This window comes from Caretta caretta, chromosome 6 (assembly GCF_965140235.1).
Source record: "Caretta caretta isolate rCarCar2 chromosome 6, rCarCar1.hap1, whole genome shotgun sequence".
NCBI classification, from domain to species: Eukaryota; Metazoa; Chordata; order Testudines; family Cheloniidae; genus Caretta; species Caretta caretta.
In genome coordinates, this window is record NC_134211.1 from 113,896,261 (window position 1) to 113,918,676 (window position 22,416).

At 40.6% G+C, this 22,416-nt stretch overlaps 1 protein-coding gene across 7 annotated transcripts in view; it reads right to left on the reverse strand.

Annotated features, from left to right (window-relative positions):
- The window catches only part of TMEM179 (transmembrane protein 179), a 48,198-nt gene that overhangs the window by 18,926 nt on the left and 6,856 nt on the right, over positions 1–22,416 (reverse strand). For 5 of the 7 annotated variants that reach the window (XM_048853920.2, XM_048853922.2, XM_075129912.1 and 2 more), the window contains exons 2-3: positions 19,329–19,466; positions 17,494–17,572 (exon numbers count right to left, since the gene is read on the reverse strand). In XM_048853920.2, coding sequence (XP_048709877.1) covers positions 17,494–17,572; positions 19,329–19,466 — 217 coding nt within the window. Of the gene's footprint in view, positions 1–7,002; positions 8,022–17,493; positions 17,573–19,328; positions 19,467–22,416 lie in introns of those variants that run through there. The other 2 variants (XR_007357202.2, XM_048853919.2) reach the window with 2 other exon arrangements.

The window sequence follows — 22,416 nt, forward strand, 5'->3', positions numbered from 1 at the left end:
CCTAAGTACTCGTGCTAGCTCAAGGAGGGCTAGTGCGGTAGTATGTCTACACAGGCAGGGGAATCAGACCCCCACCTCATAATGTAGACATAGGCAAAATAGATGGGTCAAATATTCCCCTCGCCTAACTCCTTTGACGTCACTGGCAGTATGCCAGCAGAGAATTTGGCCCCATGAACCTATGAATGTGCTTTTTACAATTACCTTCAACAGAAACAGGTTTGGGGCTTGTATGAAAGAACTGGGGAAATTTTCAAAAGAGCCTAAGTGAATTAGGAGCCTATGCCTCATTTTCAAAAGTGGCTGTGGCTTAGGAGCCAACGTTTCTCTGGAAGTCAGTGAGATTTTACTTCTAAGTACTTAAATCATCTTTGAAAATAGACTAAGTCGGATGTTTTTGAAAATTGGAACCATGATGCTTTAAACAGCTACAGTAGCTATTAGAGGTAGAAATATTTAAGAGTTGGGGTATTCACATTAATGCAATATCACTTTAAACACAATCTTTTGTCCAGACATAAGATACTCAAGAATTCCATGAGAAAACACTATTGTACAAATACTTCTCCCAATATTAGAATAAAGAGCAGCAGTGCAAGTAGGGCTGTCCGGTCCGGTCGGCTACGCTGTACTAGCAAGATATTTATAGCCGGTACAGAGTACTGGAAAGACAAGGAGCAGAATGTGCAGCAGCCCCACGCCCGCAGCACCTCCAGTGCAGCTGTTCTGCCCCCAGCCCTTCCACACAGGGTCTCCTCCGTCTGTGGAGCAGCCCCGTCAGAGGACAGGGCGGGAGGTGGGCCTGGGGGTTGCACAGCTGCACCAGAGGAGCTGCTGGCATGGGGCCACCCAGTGGCTTCACGTTCTGCTCCTTTCCCTGCTGCGGTTCCCAGGAGAGCCCTGCAGTTCAGGGCTCTCCTGGGAACCGCAGCAGGGAAAGAAGCAGAACCCCCACCCCCACCCTTCCATGGAACTGCGTGTCCTCCGGCACCCAGTAGCAGTCATGCAGGAGGACAGGGCTTGGGGGGCGAGGCTGGGGGCGGTACAGCCGCCGAAGGAGCTGCCAGCATTCTCCTCCTTTCCCTGCTGCGGTTCCTGGGAGCGCCCTGAATCGCCGGGCTCTCCTGGGAACCACAGTGGGGAAAGGAGCAGAACGAGGGGCCACCCGGCGGCCCCACACCAGCACCTCCTCCTGAGCGGCTGCTGTACTGTCCCCAACCCCCCGACCCCGTACTGTCCTCCAGTGGGCCTGGCTGCTGTACAGAGAACACCCTGCATGGAAGGGCTGGGGCAATACAGCCGCACCAGAGGAGCTGCGGGCGTGGGGCTGCTGGGCGGTCACACGTTCTGCTTCTCCTACACAGCAGGAGGAGGACAACACCCTCCCCAGGTAATGGGGGTGGATCATGGAGAGGGGATGGGGAGAGTGTGGGGGCCCCGGGATGGGGGCAAGGTGGGGAGGAGTCACATGAGGAGGTCACATGCCCCCCGTGGCGCCTCCCCCCCCGTACCAGTAAGAAATGGATTCCACTTGTACCACTAATAAAGAGGCATTATCAATCAGCCAACTTTATGGCTACATTGCAATACATACATTGTGCAGTAAATTAGGTGAATGTACATTTCAGTTATGCATTTCAGACACCATGGTTAGGGTTTCTGAGAGACTGAAATGATTGCCTGATCCTTTTGTGCCTGGAATAAATCAGAGGGTTGTCCTTCTCCATAAAGCGTTAGGATCAACATAATTTATCAGGATTTGGTCGCTTTAAAAAAAGTACAAATGTTTATGAGCTGTGTGTCTGTCTGTGAAGGCTGAAATATAATGCAGAAAAAGTTTACTCTTTCTAAAGGAGGAAAAGAATGGGAATGCAGTGCATTTCGGCCTTGAGGAAATCAGGGATAAAATCATTTTAAAACCAACCAAGATTTCCAACACTGTTAGGTACATGTGCCTTTTTTCATTGTGTGCAAAGTAGAAACTGAATGTGCATGAACTGGTATTCCTCTTAGGACAAACTTTAAAAAGGGCACTGCAGTCTCCAGGGTTTTTGCCTGCAGAACAAACATCTTAATAAGACAAAATAGAACATTTCCATCAGCAAAGATTAGTGATTGGGCAGCCCTAGCTACAGATTTCAGATCTGTATCCGAATGCAAACTTTCCTCAGAGTTCACAGGTGTTCACTCCCAGGACTCTGATTTTGAAGTAGACACAAAAGTTTAATCAAACCCCAAACTAAATGTTCATAAGAGAATATAATTCTGACCCATTTGTATGATCAGCCAAATGTTATACATAAAGGAGAACCAATTCAAGCAGCTGTGAGTGATTTACAGAAAATGTCTGGGATGCAAACACTGGAGGACAGGAATTATAAACAAGGTGTTTGTATACAGCGTAACACCACATACACCAAAATGCACGTGCTTTGTATTAAGTAGTCTGCAGATCATTCTGGTTTGGAGGTTTCTCATTTTAAACTGTACTTTACAAAACTGTTATGTGGATGGATGTGTTTAAAGACAATGCAGAGAATCAATTTTTCACACAATGTCAGTCTGTCATTGATTTTTTGCATCTCAAAATCAGTAGAGGCTAACTGCTAGCAGCAGCACTGGGAAATGAGTATACTAAATCTGTACAAAGAAGCAAGAACTTCTCGGACTAGAATTCAAATAGAGGCTCAGTGTAACTGAGAGTCCAATCCTGCCCTCCTTGTGCACTCAATTATGTTTCTCCTATCAATGAGAGTTTTGAGCGCACAGAGATTGTAGGATCAGGCCCTGGTCCAAAGCCCAAAGAAGAGAGTAGAAACACTCCAGTGGACTTCTGTGAGTTTTGGATCATGCCCTAAATGAGTAATCTCTATAAGAAAAACAAATACATTCAGAAAGGTCCTGATATAATTAGCCACCAGAGACTGACCAGCTTTGTCATCCATTTCAGTGACTTAGTATCAAAGCCCTTGTCAATTTAACCAGATATTTGCATATATGGCTCTGAAGGGGGAAACAAGTGTTCAAATGCTTTTAAATATAAATTGCCCAATTTTCAGCTGGTGTAAATCAACATAGCTCTATTGACTTCAATGGAGCAACACTAATTTACACCAGCTGCGGATCTGGCTTCTTATTATCTCATCTAATTGAATAAAACCAATGGGGTTTAAAATGAATTTTCCCCTCTACAGTCCTACCAGTATATAATCGCAGTTCATATACATCTTTCTTCCCTTCCTTGCATTTACTTTTCTTCTCCAATTGATGGATCATTGTTTAAAAAAAACCATGCTAATTGCTTTGGGTCTTACATCATTTGCTAGGCTGTTGCAGAAGAAGAATTAGTTTTGACAATTGAAGGATTAAGGCTTTCAAGAAAATATACTTTAAGGTATTTGACACCTATTTTGAATAAGCATTAATTACTATGTCCTAATTAATAGTAACACTTCCATCAAAGGGTTAATGTGCATCAAGGAGTCAATGCACATTCATGTTACATTAGGAACTTTGTTCAAAGGGAATGTCATCCTCCAGTCATGTAGGATTCCAATGTATTTCAATCTACAAAATGTAACACTTCTCCTGCCTTCATCTATAACTATGCTGTCTTGTTCAAGATTATATAAAAGTATAAACAGTAATCCCTAATACTCTGCATAAGTGAGGATAAACCTTGAGGGATAGGAACTAGTACTCAGTCACACTAACAATGAAATTGTTTGATAACAGAGAGAGGTATCCATATCTTAAGTGGCATCATGCAGATAAGAAAGAAAGAAAAAAAAAGGCAGTGTAGAAATTTAAGCTATTCTGACATATTCTCTGACTGTCTACAGGGGATTTTACATCAATATCATGGTTTAATAATGGGGATTATCCTAACAACCCCTTTAACATGGCATATGTGTGCATGTGTACACACACACACACACCCCTCTCTAATACTGAACACCTTCATCAACAAATCATGCTTATCTGAGTTTTCTTTTGTTATAGTACATATTTCTCTCAGCAGCATCATAAACAAGCACAATCCCCTAAATTCCCAAAGCAAAGCTGCAGAGTTTTACCTACGTGATGCCCATGAGAGATTCAGGGATGAAACACTGCATGATGCTTTGAATATTTAAGGGACAGGACTTTACAAGCTTTTCTGCCCTTTTAAAAACACTTTGCTCCAAACTATTGTTTTACTTGAGCTCTCTTAAAAGAAGTTTTGGTTTTAAAAAACAAAACCACATTTTTACAGTTTCTCAGCTCGATCAGGTTTTTCTAGCACTATGTCCTCTGTCAGCAATGAACATAACTCCTTAACCCAAGTGGTTTTGCGAACAGGAAAAGGGCACTGGTGGAAGCCAGGGCATCTGGAATGTATCTAACATAGCAGGTTACTTGTGTGTCAATACCTTGTTGGTGTTGTAGCAATTCAACAGAACAGTGTCTATTTGCATTTTAATAAATAAGGCTCTATGTAAACTCTACCTTCGTTACTATCAGCCATTTTATGTAGGCCAAAAAGGTGGTCTTTTGAGTCTGATTTAAACATCAGTATGTCCATGAGCAAAATAAATGCAGGCCACATTCTTAACAAGGGTATCTGCTATGGGCAGCAGCAATAGATATATAGGGGGAGGAAATGGCAAAAACCACTGAAACACTCCCTCCTTACAATCCTTCCCAAAAAAAAAAAAATGCTGAGTTCTGTTACATGAAATGCACAACCTTGTTAAACTACTCGGGTCTCAGGCATGGTTTTGGACAATGCAAATTAAAGAAGAATTTGAAAGGTCAAAGAATGGTGATGCATTAATAATGGTGCCTAACTCAATAATGCCTTGGTAATTTACAGCTAGAAAGAGTAACTTGGATGCTGCAAAATATAAAAGAACAAGTTCACATTCTCATCCCTGGCCGTATTTTCTGCCCTAGCCCTCACTTTGGCACAAGTAGTTTGGCCTGGGTGTTTCAGCTTTAGAATATGAGCTGGCAGAGTGCTTTCTCACAGACTGAAAACTAGAGGAAAACTTCTCAAACAAAAAGGCCCAGTTAGGTTAAAACTAAACTACTTCTGACAACCTAGCTCAGAAGTTCGCCTTCTTCTAAACTAGCTTCATAGCTGCTGATCTCTGTCCTCTTCCTTCGAGCTACTAGGGAACTTTCCTTGAAAAGCTCCTTGCTTTTAAGCCCTAATGAACCATCCTAACTAGCTACCTCAACTCATTCCACCTGATTCAGATGAATAGAGACATTCTCTCACCTGTTTGTATTATATTAATTTGGGCTGGGGTTTTCAAAGGAATTTAAGGGAGTTAGGTGCCCAACTCCTATTGGGTTCCTGACTCCCTTAGTCTCTTTTGAAAATCCCAGATTTAGTCTACTGAGCTGAAGAACAAACAGGATAATGAAAGGGCTTTAATTCCTAGAATAAAAGTTATCTGCAAAACCAAACAGACTAGAAACTTTGAGCCAAATATTCTCTTCTTTTTTGGGGGGGGACAGTGGATTGGGGAAAGACAATCAGGCACCTGCAGGGAGGCAGGCAGTGTGAAAGTGGAGGGAAGGACAGCCTCATCTTCACAGCATCATACTCTTCTCCAGAACCAGTGGAAGCATTCCCAAAAGGACAGCCTCTGTTATCTAGGATAGGAAGTGATGGGGAGACATCCACTTTCTACATCAACAACATGTAACTTATGTCCCACCCAGAAAATTACTTAAGTTAATTCTGAGCATGTGAATAGCACCATGGAAGTCAGTGATATTACCACATGCTCAAAATTAGGCTAAGTAACTTGCTGGATGGGGGCCTTAATGCTGAACCTTAAACTGGCATTAACTTTTACTTGGTCTCCATCTCCATCTTCTTAAAATCCTTCCCTGATGTGAATTCACAGCTGGAGAATGCTGTGGCAGTATGGCTCCTGCAGGAATTTTGTTCCTTTGTGGGTAGGAACCAGTACATGGAAACAGGGCCTCTGTGTAGATGGACCTTGTTTCTAGAAACCCTGTTCAGACAGATCTAGTCTCTGGAAATCGTCTGGAACTCTATGACGTGCAGATTTCAAGAGCCAGCTCCCCTGATTGAACAATTCACAGAGTTTCACATCCCCTACATAGGTTCTTCCCACATATGGGAACAGTTTGGCCGTTAATCCATACACAAAATCTTAGATTCTCAGAAACACAGCAGAGACTGTGCAACAGAAGAATTGTAAGTCTGAGTGATTTTTGTGCCTTCAGACCGTGATTCAGCAGTTTACAGAAGTCAGTGGTATTAGTCACATACTTAAAATTAAGCATTTGCTTAAGCACTCTGCTAAACTGGGGCCTCAGATTCCTTTTGTACCTGATGACTATAGCCTAAATACTAGCAATTATTGTTTACAGTGTTATTGTAGCCATGTTGGTCTCAGAATAATAGAGAGACAAGGTGAGTAAGGTAATAACTTTTATTGGACCAACTTCTATTGGTGAGAGAGACAAGCTTTCAAGCTTACACAGAGCTCTTCTTCCGGCTTTTTCAGACCTGAAGAAGAGCTCTGTGTAAGCTCAAAAGCTTGTCTCTTCACCCAGAGAAGTTGGTCCAATAAAAGATATTACCTCGTCCATCTTGTCTCTCTATATACTAACAAGGCATTCATTCTTGAGCGTAATAATTCCACTGCCCTCTGACTTATCTGTGTTCCTAATCGTTGGATATATTTTAGTGTTTTATAATCTCACCCATTATCCTACCATCTGAGCACTTTCTGTGTAAAATCAAGAGCAATAGCAAAGTCCCTAGTGGACTACATAAAGTAAATGGCCCTTCTCCCTTTTCAGGGTGGCAATACTGAATCCTGGAGCAGCCCCTGGCCAATGCGGGGGAAAATAGCCCAGTTCATAAAAGAACCAGCTATGTGATTACTGAGCAGTTTTTACAGTTTACTGTACTGATAGACATTCACAGATCTACTATGCAGCTATTTATAATAATTTCACATATCCTGTTTGAGATAAATAGCACAAATAAACTCTAATACTTGAAGCTGAATAGTATATAATACCAGGGATCAAATTACATATATGAAAGAGCAAGCATTAATATATTAAGATTAATCTCTTGCTATGCAAGCTGCAGTTACTGCCCGTTAGACTACATTTTACAAAGCAGTAATAAATGCTGGCCATGCCAAAGTCTAAGATGAAACATAAACATAAATAGGCTCTACAATCCCTCCAAAAATATACGGTACGTTTAAGATGCTGTAATATCTTATGTCACTGTATGAATTTTACTGTATCTAACATTAAGTATATAGTCAGATACACAGCTCCATATGTTCTAAAGTGATCAAATCAAATGGGAGCAAGGGTTATAAAATTGTTGTTAATATTTCATATGTATACAGCAAATTTGGGGGTATCAAAGGCCCTTTCCATAAGTAGGTCAGAGCAGTGCTAGCTAGAACAACATTAAAACCACGCTGCAAACTACACTAAAGGGGTGGTCTTTAGCGAGGTTTTGCTAGCACAGTTCTCAGAAAACATCCTTCCCTCAATAATCAGGAAAAGCATGCTAGAACCCTGATAGGGACATCCATCTTCATACACAGGCATAATTAGTTCTGCTCCCAGGATGTACAGGAAAGGAAGCCTATTGTATCATACAGTTCATTGTCTATATCCTAACAGAAATATGGCTTCTGACAATTTCTCATTAAAGGACTGTATAATTCTAAATTAAATTTCAGTTCAGGAAAGCAATGATTTCACACACTCACCAATTCTCTTCACTGCAGCTTGTGCTAATGAATTATAAAATTTACAACCTGTACCATCGAGTGGCTTACATATTAGATCATGCCACTTTTCTCATCCTGCAAAAAGGTTCGTGAAGAGGATCGTCCTAGCAGCAGCTCTTTCTCATGGATCAGGCTGTCTAGCAGGTCTTCCTGCCTGTAGTTGTGATAAACCTTCAGGAAGGCCAAAATGGTAATTCCCAGCCAAGTCAGCCAGGCAGCCCAGAGACCAAACTAGGCAGGAAAAGAGATGGCAGAGAGATTAATGTTGTGTTGTCAAGATACAGCCAACCCTCATTTTAAAGACAGATCCTCGTCTGGATGGACTTCAACGGAGTTGTGCCAGTTTACACCAGCGGATGATCTAGCCCATTGTTTCTCAGTCTTTTCAGGTTGGTAACCCCCTTTACATTTACTATAAAAGTAAGAGTAAAAAGATAACGATAACAATGATAAGCCTATATAATATTATTACCACTATATCTTGTGAAATACACTCAACCCACTAAACCTTCTGGCATTTGTGCTGTATTTGGCTGCTATCAACCCTCTGTGTCTAGTAAAGTATGTATGGAGCCAGATAAGAGAAAGTCTGTAAGGTCTACAATGTTAGCCAATATCATATACAATATTACTATATATATCACATATGTTTGTGTATGAATTGCATTTATGTTATGCTCCTTTCAAAATGCTCTTTACTTATGTTAAATCAAGGGGAGGTGTGAAGTGTTCTAATTTCAATGTTAGGTACAGAGACATCCCAGAGAGACAGGGCAAGACAAACAACTTTCTGGATACTTAGCTAACATGCCCTCTGTACCAAGCTAGAGATGGTGCAGAATGTCTTTAAAGTCTTGCTGACTTTTGGAATGCTATGATCAAAACAAAATGAAGAAACTGTTACAATGTCTGTCCTGTTTTCGTGGAGGGGTTGTGTAAAACCTGTCAGAATGTAAGATGTATTCTACATTAAAACTTACAAATGTGTCCCATCTACCAGATACAGTCAATTATTGGCCTCTTGGTAGCTTCAAAAAATGTGTCAGAGAAGACAGACAAGAAATGAGTGGTAGTTTAAAGTAATACAGAGAAAATTGTGAAGCTTCTCTGAGTCAGGTATAAATACAAGCAGGGTAAGCACAAAATCTTTAAGAGTCTCACCAGCTGCACTTCTGTCTTCCAGATTCATTGGCAATGTATTAACCTTCCTTTCTGTATTATGCTGTATTAATCCCTGACGAATAATCTTTACAATAACAATAAACATCAATAAATGTCAATTACATTAGACCCTTAACACACTTTTGAAAATTTCCCACGTTTTTGTCCTTATTTACATCTCAGTCTACCAATATAAAATGTCTTTAAAAATAGCAATGAAGTAAGTTAGATAAAAAGATATGGAATGAGAAGGTGTTAAAATCACACTCATTTGGGCTAATATGTAGTATCGCATATCTGCATTCGTGTCATTAGTGCAACATCAAAATTGTAGCACTCTCTTAAATGGTCTCAACACAGATTTAAGTCTGCATTAAGTGGCTTTTCTATGCCTTTTGAGACATACTCAGCATGAAAGACTCTAGATAAATCTAGCATAATTCAGTTAATGAGTGAAGATCAAAGAAAAGTTCTGGACAAGCTAGAACCAGCTGAATAGTATTTAAATGCCAGCGATCATCAAACTGGTTAGTTTCTCCTTGCAAAGTTTACCCGGGCCCAGCTCTGTAATTCTTATTCAGGAAACATTCCCAGTGTATTCCCTGAGAGTAGTGCTTGGGTATGAACAGCTATATTGAGCCATCAGTGTGCTATACAAGGACCTGTTTTCCTGGACCATTAAGGATGGCCATTCTTGCTCTACTTGCCTTGAAGAATCATTATCACGGTGCCAAAGAAAAACCCATAAACTGGCTCGGCTGAAACTCTGCTTAATGTACCTTATGATACTAACAGATAGCACTGCAGGAATTTGTTCCCCACTGGGATCTTTTTTCACATGATCTACTTCTGGGGTTCCTTACACACTAGCAGGTCTGTGCCCTGAAATTGCATTTCCTTTTGTCAACATAAAAGAATCTGGCAGATGCACCTTCACTCCTCACTCATGAATGTACAGGAGTTAAAGCAGCATAGGCTGCCCCTGGTAGGTCAGTAGTAGGAATTAGGACAAGATTGTTTGGGGCTAGTTCTCCTGTGTACTACAACAAAGTAAACTTTCCTCCTGCAGGATCTCTGTATATGTTGGCACACACTGTATGAAGCAGAATTTTTTCTTGCACCGTTCCTTATTATAGTCAAAAGAAGGTATCCCCCTGCACATAATTTGTCCAATGACCCTGGTGTCAGCAGCTGGATATATAATTGCAGTTTACTCAGTCATATCCTACCATATACTTCTACACTACCCTTCCACTGACAGTGAGGGGAACATCACACACACACACACACAATTATGGTTGGACATGACCCCTGGTGAAGACAACAATATATAGCAAAGGAAACACAGTGAAATTACACCTACATAAGGAAAATGCAGACGAAGCAGAATTGGTATTTATAGGACCAGAATTTGTAAAATATTAACATAGGTTTCAGAGTAGCAGCCGTGTTAGTCTGTATCCGCAAAAAGAAAAGGAGGACTTGTGGCACCTTAGAGACTAACAAATTTATTTGAGCATAAGCTTTCGTGAGCTACAGCTCACTTCATCAGATGCATTCAGTGGAAAATACAGTGGGGAGATTTATATACATAGAGAACATGAAACAATGGGTGTTACCATACACACTGTAACGAGAGTGATCAGATAAGGTGAGCTATTACCAGCAGGAGAGTGGGGGCGGGGGGGGGGGAACCTTTTGTAGTGATAATCAAGGTGGGCCATTTCCAGCAGTTGACAAGAACGTATGAGGAACAGCCCCGGGGGGGGGGGGCGGGAATAGTTTTACTTTGTGTAATGACCCATCCACTATCAGTCTTTATTCAAGCCTAAGTTAATTGTATCCAGTTTGCAAATTAATTCCAATTCATCAGTCTCTCGTTGGAGTCTGTTTTTGAAGGTTTTTTTGTTAAAGAATTGCCACTTTTAGGTCTGTAATCGAGTGACCAAAGAGATTGAAGTGTTCTCCGACTGGTTTTTGAATGTTATAATTCTTGGCGTCTGATTTGTGTCCATTTATTCTTTTACGTAGAGACTGTCTGGTTTGGCCAATGTACATGGCAGAAGCGCATTGCCGGCACATGATGGCATATATCACATTGGTAGACGTGCAGGTGAACGAGCCTCTGATAGTGTGGCTGATGTGATTAGGCCCTATGATGATGTCCCCTGAATAGATATGTGGACACAGTTGGCAATGGGTCCCCCGCCCCAGCTCTCCTGCTGGTAATAGCTCACTTTACCTGATCACTCTCATTACAGTGTGTATGGTAACACCCATTGTTTCATGTTCTCTGTAATCATGAAATTACACTGTATTTTGCACTGACTGCATCCGATGAAGTGAGCTGTAGCTCACGAAAGCTTATGCTCATATAAATTCGTTAGTCTCTAAGGTGCCACAAGTCCTCCTTTTTTTTATATTAAATAGTAGCAATTTGAGAGAAATAAACCACCCAGATGATTTTTAATCTCTGACTGAAAAATTAATAACAAACACTGTTCCCAGAGCTGTGCTCACCTTAAAGTGAATGTCAGAGCCCACAATGACTTTCCTAAGTGCAGGATTTATGACATTTTGCCTGAGTGGCCGGTCATATACTGGTTATAAAGCACAGAATAGATAAATAGATGTGACACAATGGCAGCTAGTTTACGCTTGTTTTTCCTGCGCTCGAACCATGGCAAAACAAAATATTGGCCAAAGAGGAATGATAAAGTTGGTAGGGGGAGAAAATATTTTATAAGCTTCTAACAGGTTATTACAATGAAAAGAAAATTATAAAAATGTAAGGCCTGATCACCATTGTATTATTTCTGTTTTAAGCCCACGTAACTCCATTGATTTCAACAGTGTTACACCACATAAAACTGGAGATGAGAATGGTCAAGGGTATGAAAAAACTCAGTGAATGAGACTGAAAAGATTGTGATTGTTACCTTACAAAAGAGCCAGACAGAGAGGATATGATAAATAATGAATAGTCTACGGAAGGTAGATCAGGAACTTCTGTTTCTCTGTCTCGTGACACAATAACAAGGTTACAATCAGTGAAATTAAAAGGTAGAAAATTCAAAACCAATGAAAGGAAATAGTTTCTCACACAACACATGATCTGAACAAACTGGGGAAATGGTCTGAAGTGAATAGGATGAAATTCAATAAGGGCAAATGCAAAGTACTCCACTTAGGAAGGAACAATCAGCTGAACATATACAAAATGGGAAATGACTGCCTAGCAAGGAGTACTGTGGAAAGAGATCTGGGGATCATAGTGGATCACAAGTTAAAGATGGGTTTCAGAGTAACAGCCATGTTAGTCTGTATTCGCAAAAAGAAAAGGAGTACTTGTGGCACCTTAGAGACTAACCAATTTATTTGAGCATGAGCTTTCGTGAGCTACAGCTCACTTCATCGGATGCATACCGTGGAAACTGCAGCAGACTTTATATACACACAGAGAACATGAAACAATACCTCCTCCCACCCCACTGTCCTGCTGGTAATAGCTTATCTAAAGTGATCATCAAGTTGGGCCATTTCCAGCACAAATCCAGGTTTTCTCACCCTCCACCCCCCCACACACAAACTCACTCTCCTGCTGGTAATAGCCCATCCAAAGTGACAACTCTCTACACAATGTGCATGATAATCAAGTTGGGCCATTTCCTGCACAAATCCAGGTTGAGACAACAGTGTAATACTGTTGCAAAGAAAACAAACATCATTCTGTGATGTATTAGCGGGAGTGTTGTAAGAAAGACGTGAGAAGTAATTTTTCCGCTCTACTCCGCGCTGATTAGGTCTGAACTGGTGTACTGTGTCCAGTTCTGGGCATCACATTTCTGGAAAGATGTGGACAAACTGGAGAAAGTCCAGAGGAGAGCAACAAAAATGATTAAAGGTCTAGAAAACATGACCTATGAGGGAAGACTGAAAAAAATGGATTTGTTTAGTCTGGAGGAGAAGACTGAGAGGGGCATGATATCAGTTTTCAAATACTTCTAAAAGGTTGCTACTAGGAGGCGGGAGAAAAATTGTTCTTGAGGATAGGACAAGAAGCAATGGGCTTAAATTGCAGCACGGGAGGTTTAGGTTGGACATTAGGAAAAACTTCCTAACTATCAGGGTGGCTAAGCACTGGAATAAATTGCCTAGGAAGGTTGTGGAATCTCCATCATCAGAGATTTTTAAGAGCAGGTTAGACAAACACCTGTCAGGGATGGTCTAGATAATACTTAGTCCTGCCATGAGTGCGAGGGACTGGACTAGATGACCTCTCGAGGTCCCTTCCAGTCCTACAATTCTATGAATAAACTGGAACCACTGTCACAGAAAGTCATTGAGGCCAAAACCTTGCCAAGATTCAAAAAGGGAATGGCCATTTATGTGGAGATAAAGAATACCCAGAGTTACCATAGTCAATGTTAATGGACATTTTGGAAGAAATATTAAACCTTGCCCTTCAGGGGGGTTTCTTGCCACACATGGTGTCAGGAGTGGGAATTGATGCAGTGGATTAACCCAAGGTCAAGACAGATAATTCCCGAGAATGGATGACATGACGAGGGTACTGGTGCAGGCCACTGTGGTAAAACCAATGGCTAGCAGAGCCCAGATGGCCACTCAGCAGGAATCTGTATGAATACAACAAGAGACAAATCAACTATTGGTGATCCAGGAGGCACAGGACCGAGCAACCCTACAAGAGACAGTAAGACAACTGAAAGCCCTGGCCACTCTGGGAGGTGGCCATGATGGAACATGATTCCTAAAGGCCAGCAGTTATCTACAAAAGATTATGACAGAGGATGACATTGAGGCATATCTCCTCATGTTTGAAAGAACAGTCCTAAGTGAGGCTTGGCCCCGAGACCAGTGAGCCAGTATCCTCGTTCCTTTCCTGTGTGGAAAGGCCCAGAAGGCCTACTATGACACCGCAGTGGAAGCTGCTAAAGACTACTGCCAGGTGAAAACTGAAATAAATACTTGCAAGATCCTGAGTGACTACAGCCATAAGAGCCCAGAGATTCCATGAGTGGAGGTACTGGAAGAGTAAAGCACCAAGATCACAACTGTTCAACCTTATCCACCTAATGCAGAAGTGGCTGTGTCACAAGACCCACAGTGCAGAAAAGTACTCTTAGTTTTGGACAGATTCATGAGACGCGACTACCACCAAAACCTATGAGGGTGGGTTGGCTAAAATGATCCTTCCTCTTATGATGATTTGGTCACCCTCATAGCGAGGCATTTAATGGCCAGAGAGCTTTCTTGGACTACTGAATAAGATATGTGCTGGACCAAGAGTTCAACCCCAGTCCCAAAGGCCCAGATCTCCAGAAGTTCAGATACAATTATATTGGGGAGGAGGGATGCCAAAGAGTGGCCTGAGGGCACGAAGGAATTTGGGGAACTGGCGAGAGAAGGCCACGGGATAAGACCTAATGGAATAGGTCTTAGAATAGGAGGATATCCCGGGCTGTGTATTGATGTTATGCTTGTGGTGAACTAGGGCATATAGCAGCTCAAAGTCCTAACATTGAGAGGTCCGTGCATTGTAGTCTGGGTGACAGTGAAAAGGAGTCACTATAAATATTTACACTATGCACTATTTACATGGCCAGTTGGAATGAATGGTACGGAGACCATTGCATTAGTAGACTTAGGAAGTGCAGTTACGCTGGTCTCTGGGAAACTGGTGGGGTGGAACCAGCTGATTCCAGCCAAATGCATGGGAGTAACCTGTGTACATGGGACAGTTAATTACTACCCAGCCATTCCCATACAAATAGAGGTTCAGGGAAACACAAAAAGGGTGACAGCGGGAGTAATCCCAAATCTTCTATATCCTGCATTCAAAGGACAAAACTTCCCAGACATCTACTCCCAATGGAAGGGTTGGAGGAAAACAGTAACCACGGAGCTGATACCATGGCCCCAGGAAGTAGCCCATCTCTTATTTTCTATTATTTAGCCCTTCAGCCCGACACTTATTTTCAGCAACTGGGAAATCCTGGAAGGTTAAACAAGAAAGGAGGGCAGACAAAAGAATGGGGTCCAAAATCTTGGCCCAGAATCAAAAGGTGGTGTTCATGGGTAAGTAGTCTCATCCAGCAGGCAAGGAGGCAACTTAGACAGTTAATGAACTTCAAGCTGAGCCCAATTCAACTGACACTAATCCTGGGGGTGAAACAGAAATAGCCCCCTTTTAGTTTGGACATATTGGTCTCTCATACAAGTATTTTGGGCAGGACCAAGCCAATGATGCTCTGTACCACAGTATTAGAAAGGAAGTAGTCAAAGTGATTGGGGTCCCAGTATAGGGGAAAACCAAAGGCCCAGGCCACATTTTGTGATGAAAAGGACTTATTATATAGAATAGTCTGACTATAGGAGCAAGAACTGGAGCAGCTACTAGTACCTCAAGGATACCAAAGGGCAGTATTAGACCTATCCCACAGTCATTTGTTTGGGGGACATTTAGGGGTGGATAAAACCCTAGACAGAATCCTATGAAGGTTCTCTTGGTCAAGAGTCCACCTGGAGGTCTGACGCTATTGCACCTCCTGCCCTGAATGCCAATTGCAAGGCCCACGACCTCAGTACCCCTACAGATTATTAAAGTCCCATTTGAGAGGATAGTAATGGACCTGATAGCCCACTGGAGAAGTTGGCCCAAGGACATCAATGTGTGCTCATGATCCTAGACCACACTACCCATCACTTGGAAGCTATACCCCCAAGAAACATGATGTCCAAGATGACAGCAAAGGAGTTCATCCAAATTTTATCTTAAGTAGAAATACCCAAGGGACTCCCTTGAAATTAAGCTGCAATAGGATCTTTCAATTACATTGTTTTAAAATTCAGTTTGAAAAGTGAAAAGTAATGCATATTGGAAAATATAATCCCACCTATACATACAAAATTATGGGGTCTAAATTAGCTGTTACCACTCAAGAAAGAAATCTCGAAGTCATTGTGGATAGTTCTCTGAAAAAATTCACCCTATGTGCAGTGTCAAAAAAGCTAACCGATTGTCAGTAACCATTAGGAAAGATTTCAGAGTAGCAGCCGTGTTAGTCTGTATCCACAAAAAGAAAAGGAATACTTGTGGCACCTTAGAGACTAACAAATTTATTTGAGCATAAGCTTTTGTGAGCTACAGCTCGCTTCATCGGATGACCACTGAATGCATCCGATGAAGTGATCTGTAGCTCACGAAAGCTTATGCTAAAATAAATTTGTTAGTCTCTGAGGTGCCACAAGTACTCCTTTTCATTAGAAAAGAGAGATATAATAAGACAGAAAATATCATCATGTCACTGTATAAATCTATGGTAAATCCACACCTTAAACACTGTGTGAGTTTAGGTCACCCCATCTCATAAAAGATGTATTAGAATTAGAAAAAGTACAGAGAAGGGCAACAAAAATAATCAGGGGTATGGAACAGCTTTCATACAAAGATAAATTAAAAAGACTGGGACCTTTAAACTTAGAAACGAGACGACTAAGTGGGTTTTGATATAAGTCTGTAAAATCATGAATGGTATGGAGAAAGTGAATAGGGAAGTATTATTTACCCCTACATATAAAACAACTAGTGGTCACCTGATTAAATTAATAGGCAGCAGGTTTAAAACTAACAAAAAAAAGTACTTCTTCACACAATGCGCAGTCAACTTGCGCAAGTAATTGCCCGTGGATGTTGTGAAGGCGAAAAGTATAACTGGGTTCAAAAAATAATTAGATAACTTCATAGAGGATAGGTCCATCAGGGGCTATTAGTCAAGATGGTCAGGGATGCAATTTCATGCTTCGGGTGTCCCAGAAGTTGAGACTGGATGACCAGGCGTGAATCACTTGAAGTTGCCCTATGCTAGTCATTACCTCTGAAGCATTTGGCACTGGCCACTGTCAGAGACAGGACACTGGGATAGATGGACCATTAGTGTGACACATTATGGCCGTTCATATGCTCTTATCAAAAATGTATTGAGGGTTTGACTTTGCAAGGTGCTGAGTACTCTGGTCCAATCCACCACAACACTTGAGCACATGCTTAACTTTAAGCACTAAAGAAGTCCCACTCAAGTCAATGGACTGTTCACATTCTTTAAATTAAGCACGTTAAGGCTGATATATTTAAGGGGGGGAAGGAGGGATAACGGAGGTAAGCATCCAAATCCCAACACAAGTCAGTGGGAGTTGGGTGCTTAATTCCCATAGGCTCCTTGGGAAAATCCCAGACTAAACATTTTGCTGGATAGGGGCCAAAGTGCTCAGAATTTTTCAGGAATGAGCCTTGCTGAGACAGTTACATTTCAGTAATGAGCAATAAAAACAGTAGGTACAAGTCAACATCTGAAGCTATCTATTTTTAATTTTTACTAAAAAAACATGCCCATCATTATGGCTCCACCCAGCACCTACTGAAGTCAATGGAAACACTTCTACTAGCTCAGCACCAGTAGCATCAGGTCCATGTCCAAATGACTAATGAACTGAAACATTCTTGTATCTTGTTCTGACTTACCTGTGCAATGGCAAACTGATCATAGAAGGCAGAGGTTTCTAAATTCAGTTCAAGATCTATATCCTGTAGTTCTTCACAGCTACAAGAAGAAGGCATTGGGGGGGGGGGGAATTATTTCAGAGATTCCAAATAAACAGACCAAGCATAAGATGAAGTAGCCACTTAAAAACTGTCCTTGCTAGAATGGTTTTCTAAATAATAACAAAAGAGCATAGCTATAAACAACATAGGTATGACAATGTTGCCATTAGAAAGATTATTCTGCTCCCTTTGAAATAAGTATAGGCTTCTTTTGTTATGTCCACTCCCAGAACAAACTGTTAAATAGTCCTAATCAGTTTCCGTTATTCTAAACAGAATTACCAGAATAAAGGCTTCAAAGAGTAAGCAGTTGAATAGTCTATCAAATAAGCTTTCAATTATTGCCATAACTGGGCTGCTTGCCAATTTCCTCTCACATTAAGAGAGAGATTATATTATTTTTTAAATCTATATTTAATTATGTAAATGAACAACACTGATTTTCTAAAATGTGTAACATAACCTTCATTATGCAAATAATATGCTTAAAACCCTCCTTTTCTACCGCCCACCCCAACACCTCCTGCACAAGCACACACATTTGGATCACCCCAGATGTTTGTTTCACCCCTAAATGCAACAAAGTGTACGAGCCTCCATTACCTTTTGACATCATCAGGCAAGGCTTCAGGAGAAGGGATTGTGTGGGTGTTTTTGTTTCAGAAGCTCCAGCAAGGAGGAGATATAGTGATGGTAAAAGAGAGGCTGCCTACTGATTTTACAAATAACTTGGACTTTTATTGGTGGTATGAAAAAAATCCCAGGATTTTGAGGATGTCTTTCTATCTCTTGGTTGATTTCTGAAGGCTCTTCTCTGTCCTTTTCAGTGGTGTCAGCCATCTTGGATTCTTATCCGAATATTCGATTAGGCTTTTTTTTTTTTGACAACTGAGATAGAATTTTTAACCGAATATTCGAATAATTCGATTAATCGTTGCAGCCCTAAACAGAACATTTACTATGGCATTTTGCAACATATGACAATGTGAAACATAAATTTATGCTCTAGTAATAGTGTTACTCAATATCATATGACATAAAATGTCACTTTTTCCTATCTCTTCATTGATATTTGTTTGATTTGAAAAATTCATCTCAAGCTATCATCTGCCTCCTACACTGAACCCAAATATTATTTTATTAACTATACATTCTATAACTCTTAAGATAACGTTGGTCATCAGTACTCTGCACTTATACAGTGGTTTTCATCTGAGAATCTTGGTGTAAACAACACCACTATGAGGCTAATATTTTATACCAATTTTGTAGATGGTAGACTGAGGCACATAGAGGCTAAATAACTCGCTTAGGTTCTTATAGTGAGTCAGTGTCCAAACTAGGATTTGGAACTCAGGAGCCCTGACTCCCAGTTTCCTGCTCTGATCACTAGACCACATTCCCTCCCTCACTAGAGAGTTATCACAACTAGGTTTTCTTTTCACAGCAGTCTATAAACATTGTGTGTTAATTTCTTTCTATCCTTCTTGTGCTTTTCCATATAACTATGACTCTCTAATAGGCAATGAAACATCAATGAAATAACTATACAATGTTCTTCTTTCATGTGGACTACCAGCAGAAGGTTTATTCGTTGTTTTGATCCCAATCTCAAAATCATATCTTTATAAAAAGACTTTCAGGTTTTAAATACCTTTCCTTGTCTGCTTTCCCTGCATTTAATAACTATATTTGGTTATACCTCCATTTATTTGTGCATATGTGAAACAGAAAATTTTTCCTTCAGTACTAACCTATTTGGCATGCTTCCTTTTTCGGTAACAGCATCACACCACATGTTAAATCCTACACTCACTATAGTGCTAGCAATAAAGATGACAAAAACCACAAAGACGCTGATCAGCAGATTCAGGAAGGCATAAAAGAAAGAGCTGCAATAAAAGGGAAGAAAAATGTAACACATAAACAACTGAAACACAGCATCAGCAGTCTTGTAAGCAGCACGCACTGGGCACATATGAAAAATACCAGTCTCCATTTGAAACACATCTGCTTTAATTAAGAACGCCTAATACTATTGACAGACTAAGGATTATGATGTTGGTTCTTATTATGCCCATCACTTAAGCTCTTTCGCTTTTTTCTTTTTTTAAAACGTAGGAGGCCCAATCTGAATCATAAATAGAAAGTTGTGTGATTGCTCACACGCAGCACGGCTTTCATTAGCTCTAATGATTAAAATCACCATTGTTAAAATAAATGTTATTAAATTATATAGTAACTTGAGCTAAAATTATTTCATGACTATAGTGATAATTGGGACAAAAATTGCCTACCAAAAGAAAACTAAAAATAAAACAAAATACTACTGATAACTATAATTATTTTAATCTAGCAGCATGGGACAGGGCTCAGTTGAGTGTGTAGTGTGCACAGCAGGCCAGATCCTCATCTGGTATAAACTAGCATAGGTCCATTGAAGTCAACAGAACTATGTCAATTTACACCAGTTGAGGATCTGGGTCTGCACTGCAGCTTAGAATACGACCAGCTATGACATGCAGTTTAGAATCCACGGCCAGCTCAAGGCATATGATGCGTGTCTTATTTCTAACTGTGTTTGCAGAAACTAGGACTGTCCTTGCCAGAACCTACCCAGCCTGTTAGAATTTGATCACTGACTTGAAAAGCATTTCAGTGTTTAGTTTAATGGAACACTTGAGAAAAATGATGATAGATTCTTCATCCTTATGAGCTATTTGCTGCTGTTACAGGAGATGAACCTTAACAATCAGTATGGGAAATTCTGGGCCCCTTATAATACCAGGGATAAAATCCTGCCCCCAATGACAATTTTCAACCAATGAGATCAAAGGCAATTCCTATTGCTTTCAGTGCAAGGTGTCCATGAGGATCAAAGACAGTGTAGGCCCACCACATTTTCTAGCTGTTTTAGGTCTTTCAGGAGAAGGACTTCAGCGTGGCCAGTCTTCCAGAAACACAAGATCGGTCGCTTGGAGCATTCACATTTATGGCCTGTTTCTATTCTTATTGAATGCAAGTTTTCCCACTGAGTTCACTAGGAGTAGGCTATGGCTGTCACTGGACATGTAAATGTTAAATGCTTTAAGTCATGATAATGAGAAAATTAAATAGAAATTAAATACTTAGCATTAACATAGTGCTTTTTATCTTTAAAGGACAAGTCAATTAATTCCCAGGACCTTCCCATTAAGCACATAAACAAATTTATTCCCATTTTACAGATAGGGAAACTGCAGGGGAGGAGGGGCAGGATAAAGGAAAGAATTTAAGTGACTTGACCAAGCCACAAAAGGAGCCTGTGACAAAGCTAGATTTAGAAATAAGGTATCCCTGGCTCTTTGGCCTGCGCTTAGATCACTAAATCATGCCCCTTACTAAAATTAAGCATTGCCAGTTCTTACAGTGATATTGCATGGAGCAAGGAAACGGCAATACACAAATCTATTTGTCAACTATAAAATTAAATGATTGACTTATCAAATATACACTGAAAGCTTATACAGGGGGCTGATCAAAGACCAATGGGAGTCTTTCCAGTCAGTTCAGTGGACTCTGATTTAGATCAAGCCCCTACTGCAGAAAGCAGTGGCTCACCCACTTAGTAGACAGTTAGCATGAGCATGGAACATCTCCACTGGATGTTCGGCACTGACTTTTCATCTACTTGCTGGTGTAATTCAAGACGCTGATAGTCTTTAAATGTGCAATCTTGGGGTTAGGACTGAAGGTGTTCTCAGTGGAACGACCCAATCCTAAAACTTGCTCCTTCCGGTTGGTCTACCAGAGCTCAACTCTGTAAGCTTCACATCTTACAAATGCGCCATCAAGCACATCGTTTGCACTTTGCAAATAAACAATGATAACAGTGTGATGCAAGACTCATCTTTCCAGGCAACCCTTTCATTAATCTACAGTGCTGTTGTGTTGTCTTTCTTCTTAATCTTCAGCTAGTTTTCTGTTTGTAGTAGTTTGTAGCTGTATGCCACGCATCTGACTGACAATCAATGGATGCTCTGTAAACTATTTAATAAGGTGAATATCCTCATATTTTAACTAGGAGTCACTTCTTATTCATCATGGGCCCAATCCTCCTTCAAGTGAAGTCAATTGCAATGCTCTCATCAACCTCAGTAAGTGCAAGGATGTGCAGCAGCATTGCTGCAGAATTTCCTCCTGAACAACCTTCAATCAGTATAGCAAAGATGTGCATAGTTTATGATGCCCAAAGAGCACAAATTCCTCTACCTCTCCAGAAATAAAGGGCCATTTTCAGGGTTAGTCGCTCATGCATGTTTGAAATGTTAATGGACCTTTGCTCAGTGTTAACACAGCATAACTCACTTAGGATGCTACATTTGCTTTTCAGATTTGCCATGACAAATCTGGGCATGGGGTGGAACTTCCCTTTCCCAGTGTTTTATTAGACAGGCTACATGTTGTCCTGTTTTAATCCATATTTTGACCTTATGTGGCACTAGACTTGCATATTTTATTATAACAATACACATAATCTTGGCTTTCAAACACATAGCAGCCTTCCAAATCCTTTCTTACCCAGATCAACATTTTATTAACTATGAATAGTGTTACCCAAAGGATAATACACAACTGAAATAGAAGAATCTCAAAAGCTACTCATAAAGAACAAATCTCAACAAAAGAATTGTACAACACACCAAAATAAAATAAATACCCAAAATTGGAAATAGATCAAAAATCGTGAAAGTCTTGTCCAAAATACACCATTAAAAACCTTATTAGTTCTGTTTCTTCCAAATAAGCTGTTTTTAAACTATAGGAAATAAAATGCATCTGGATTCAACCAAACATCTACAG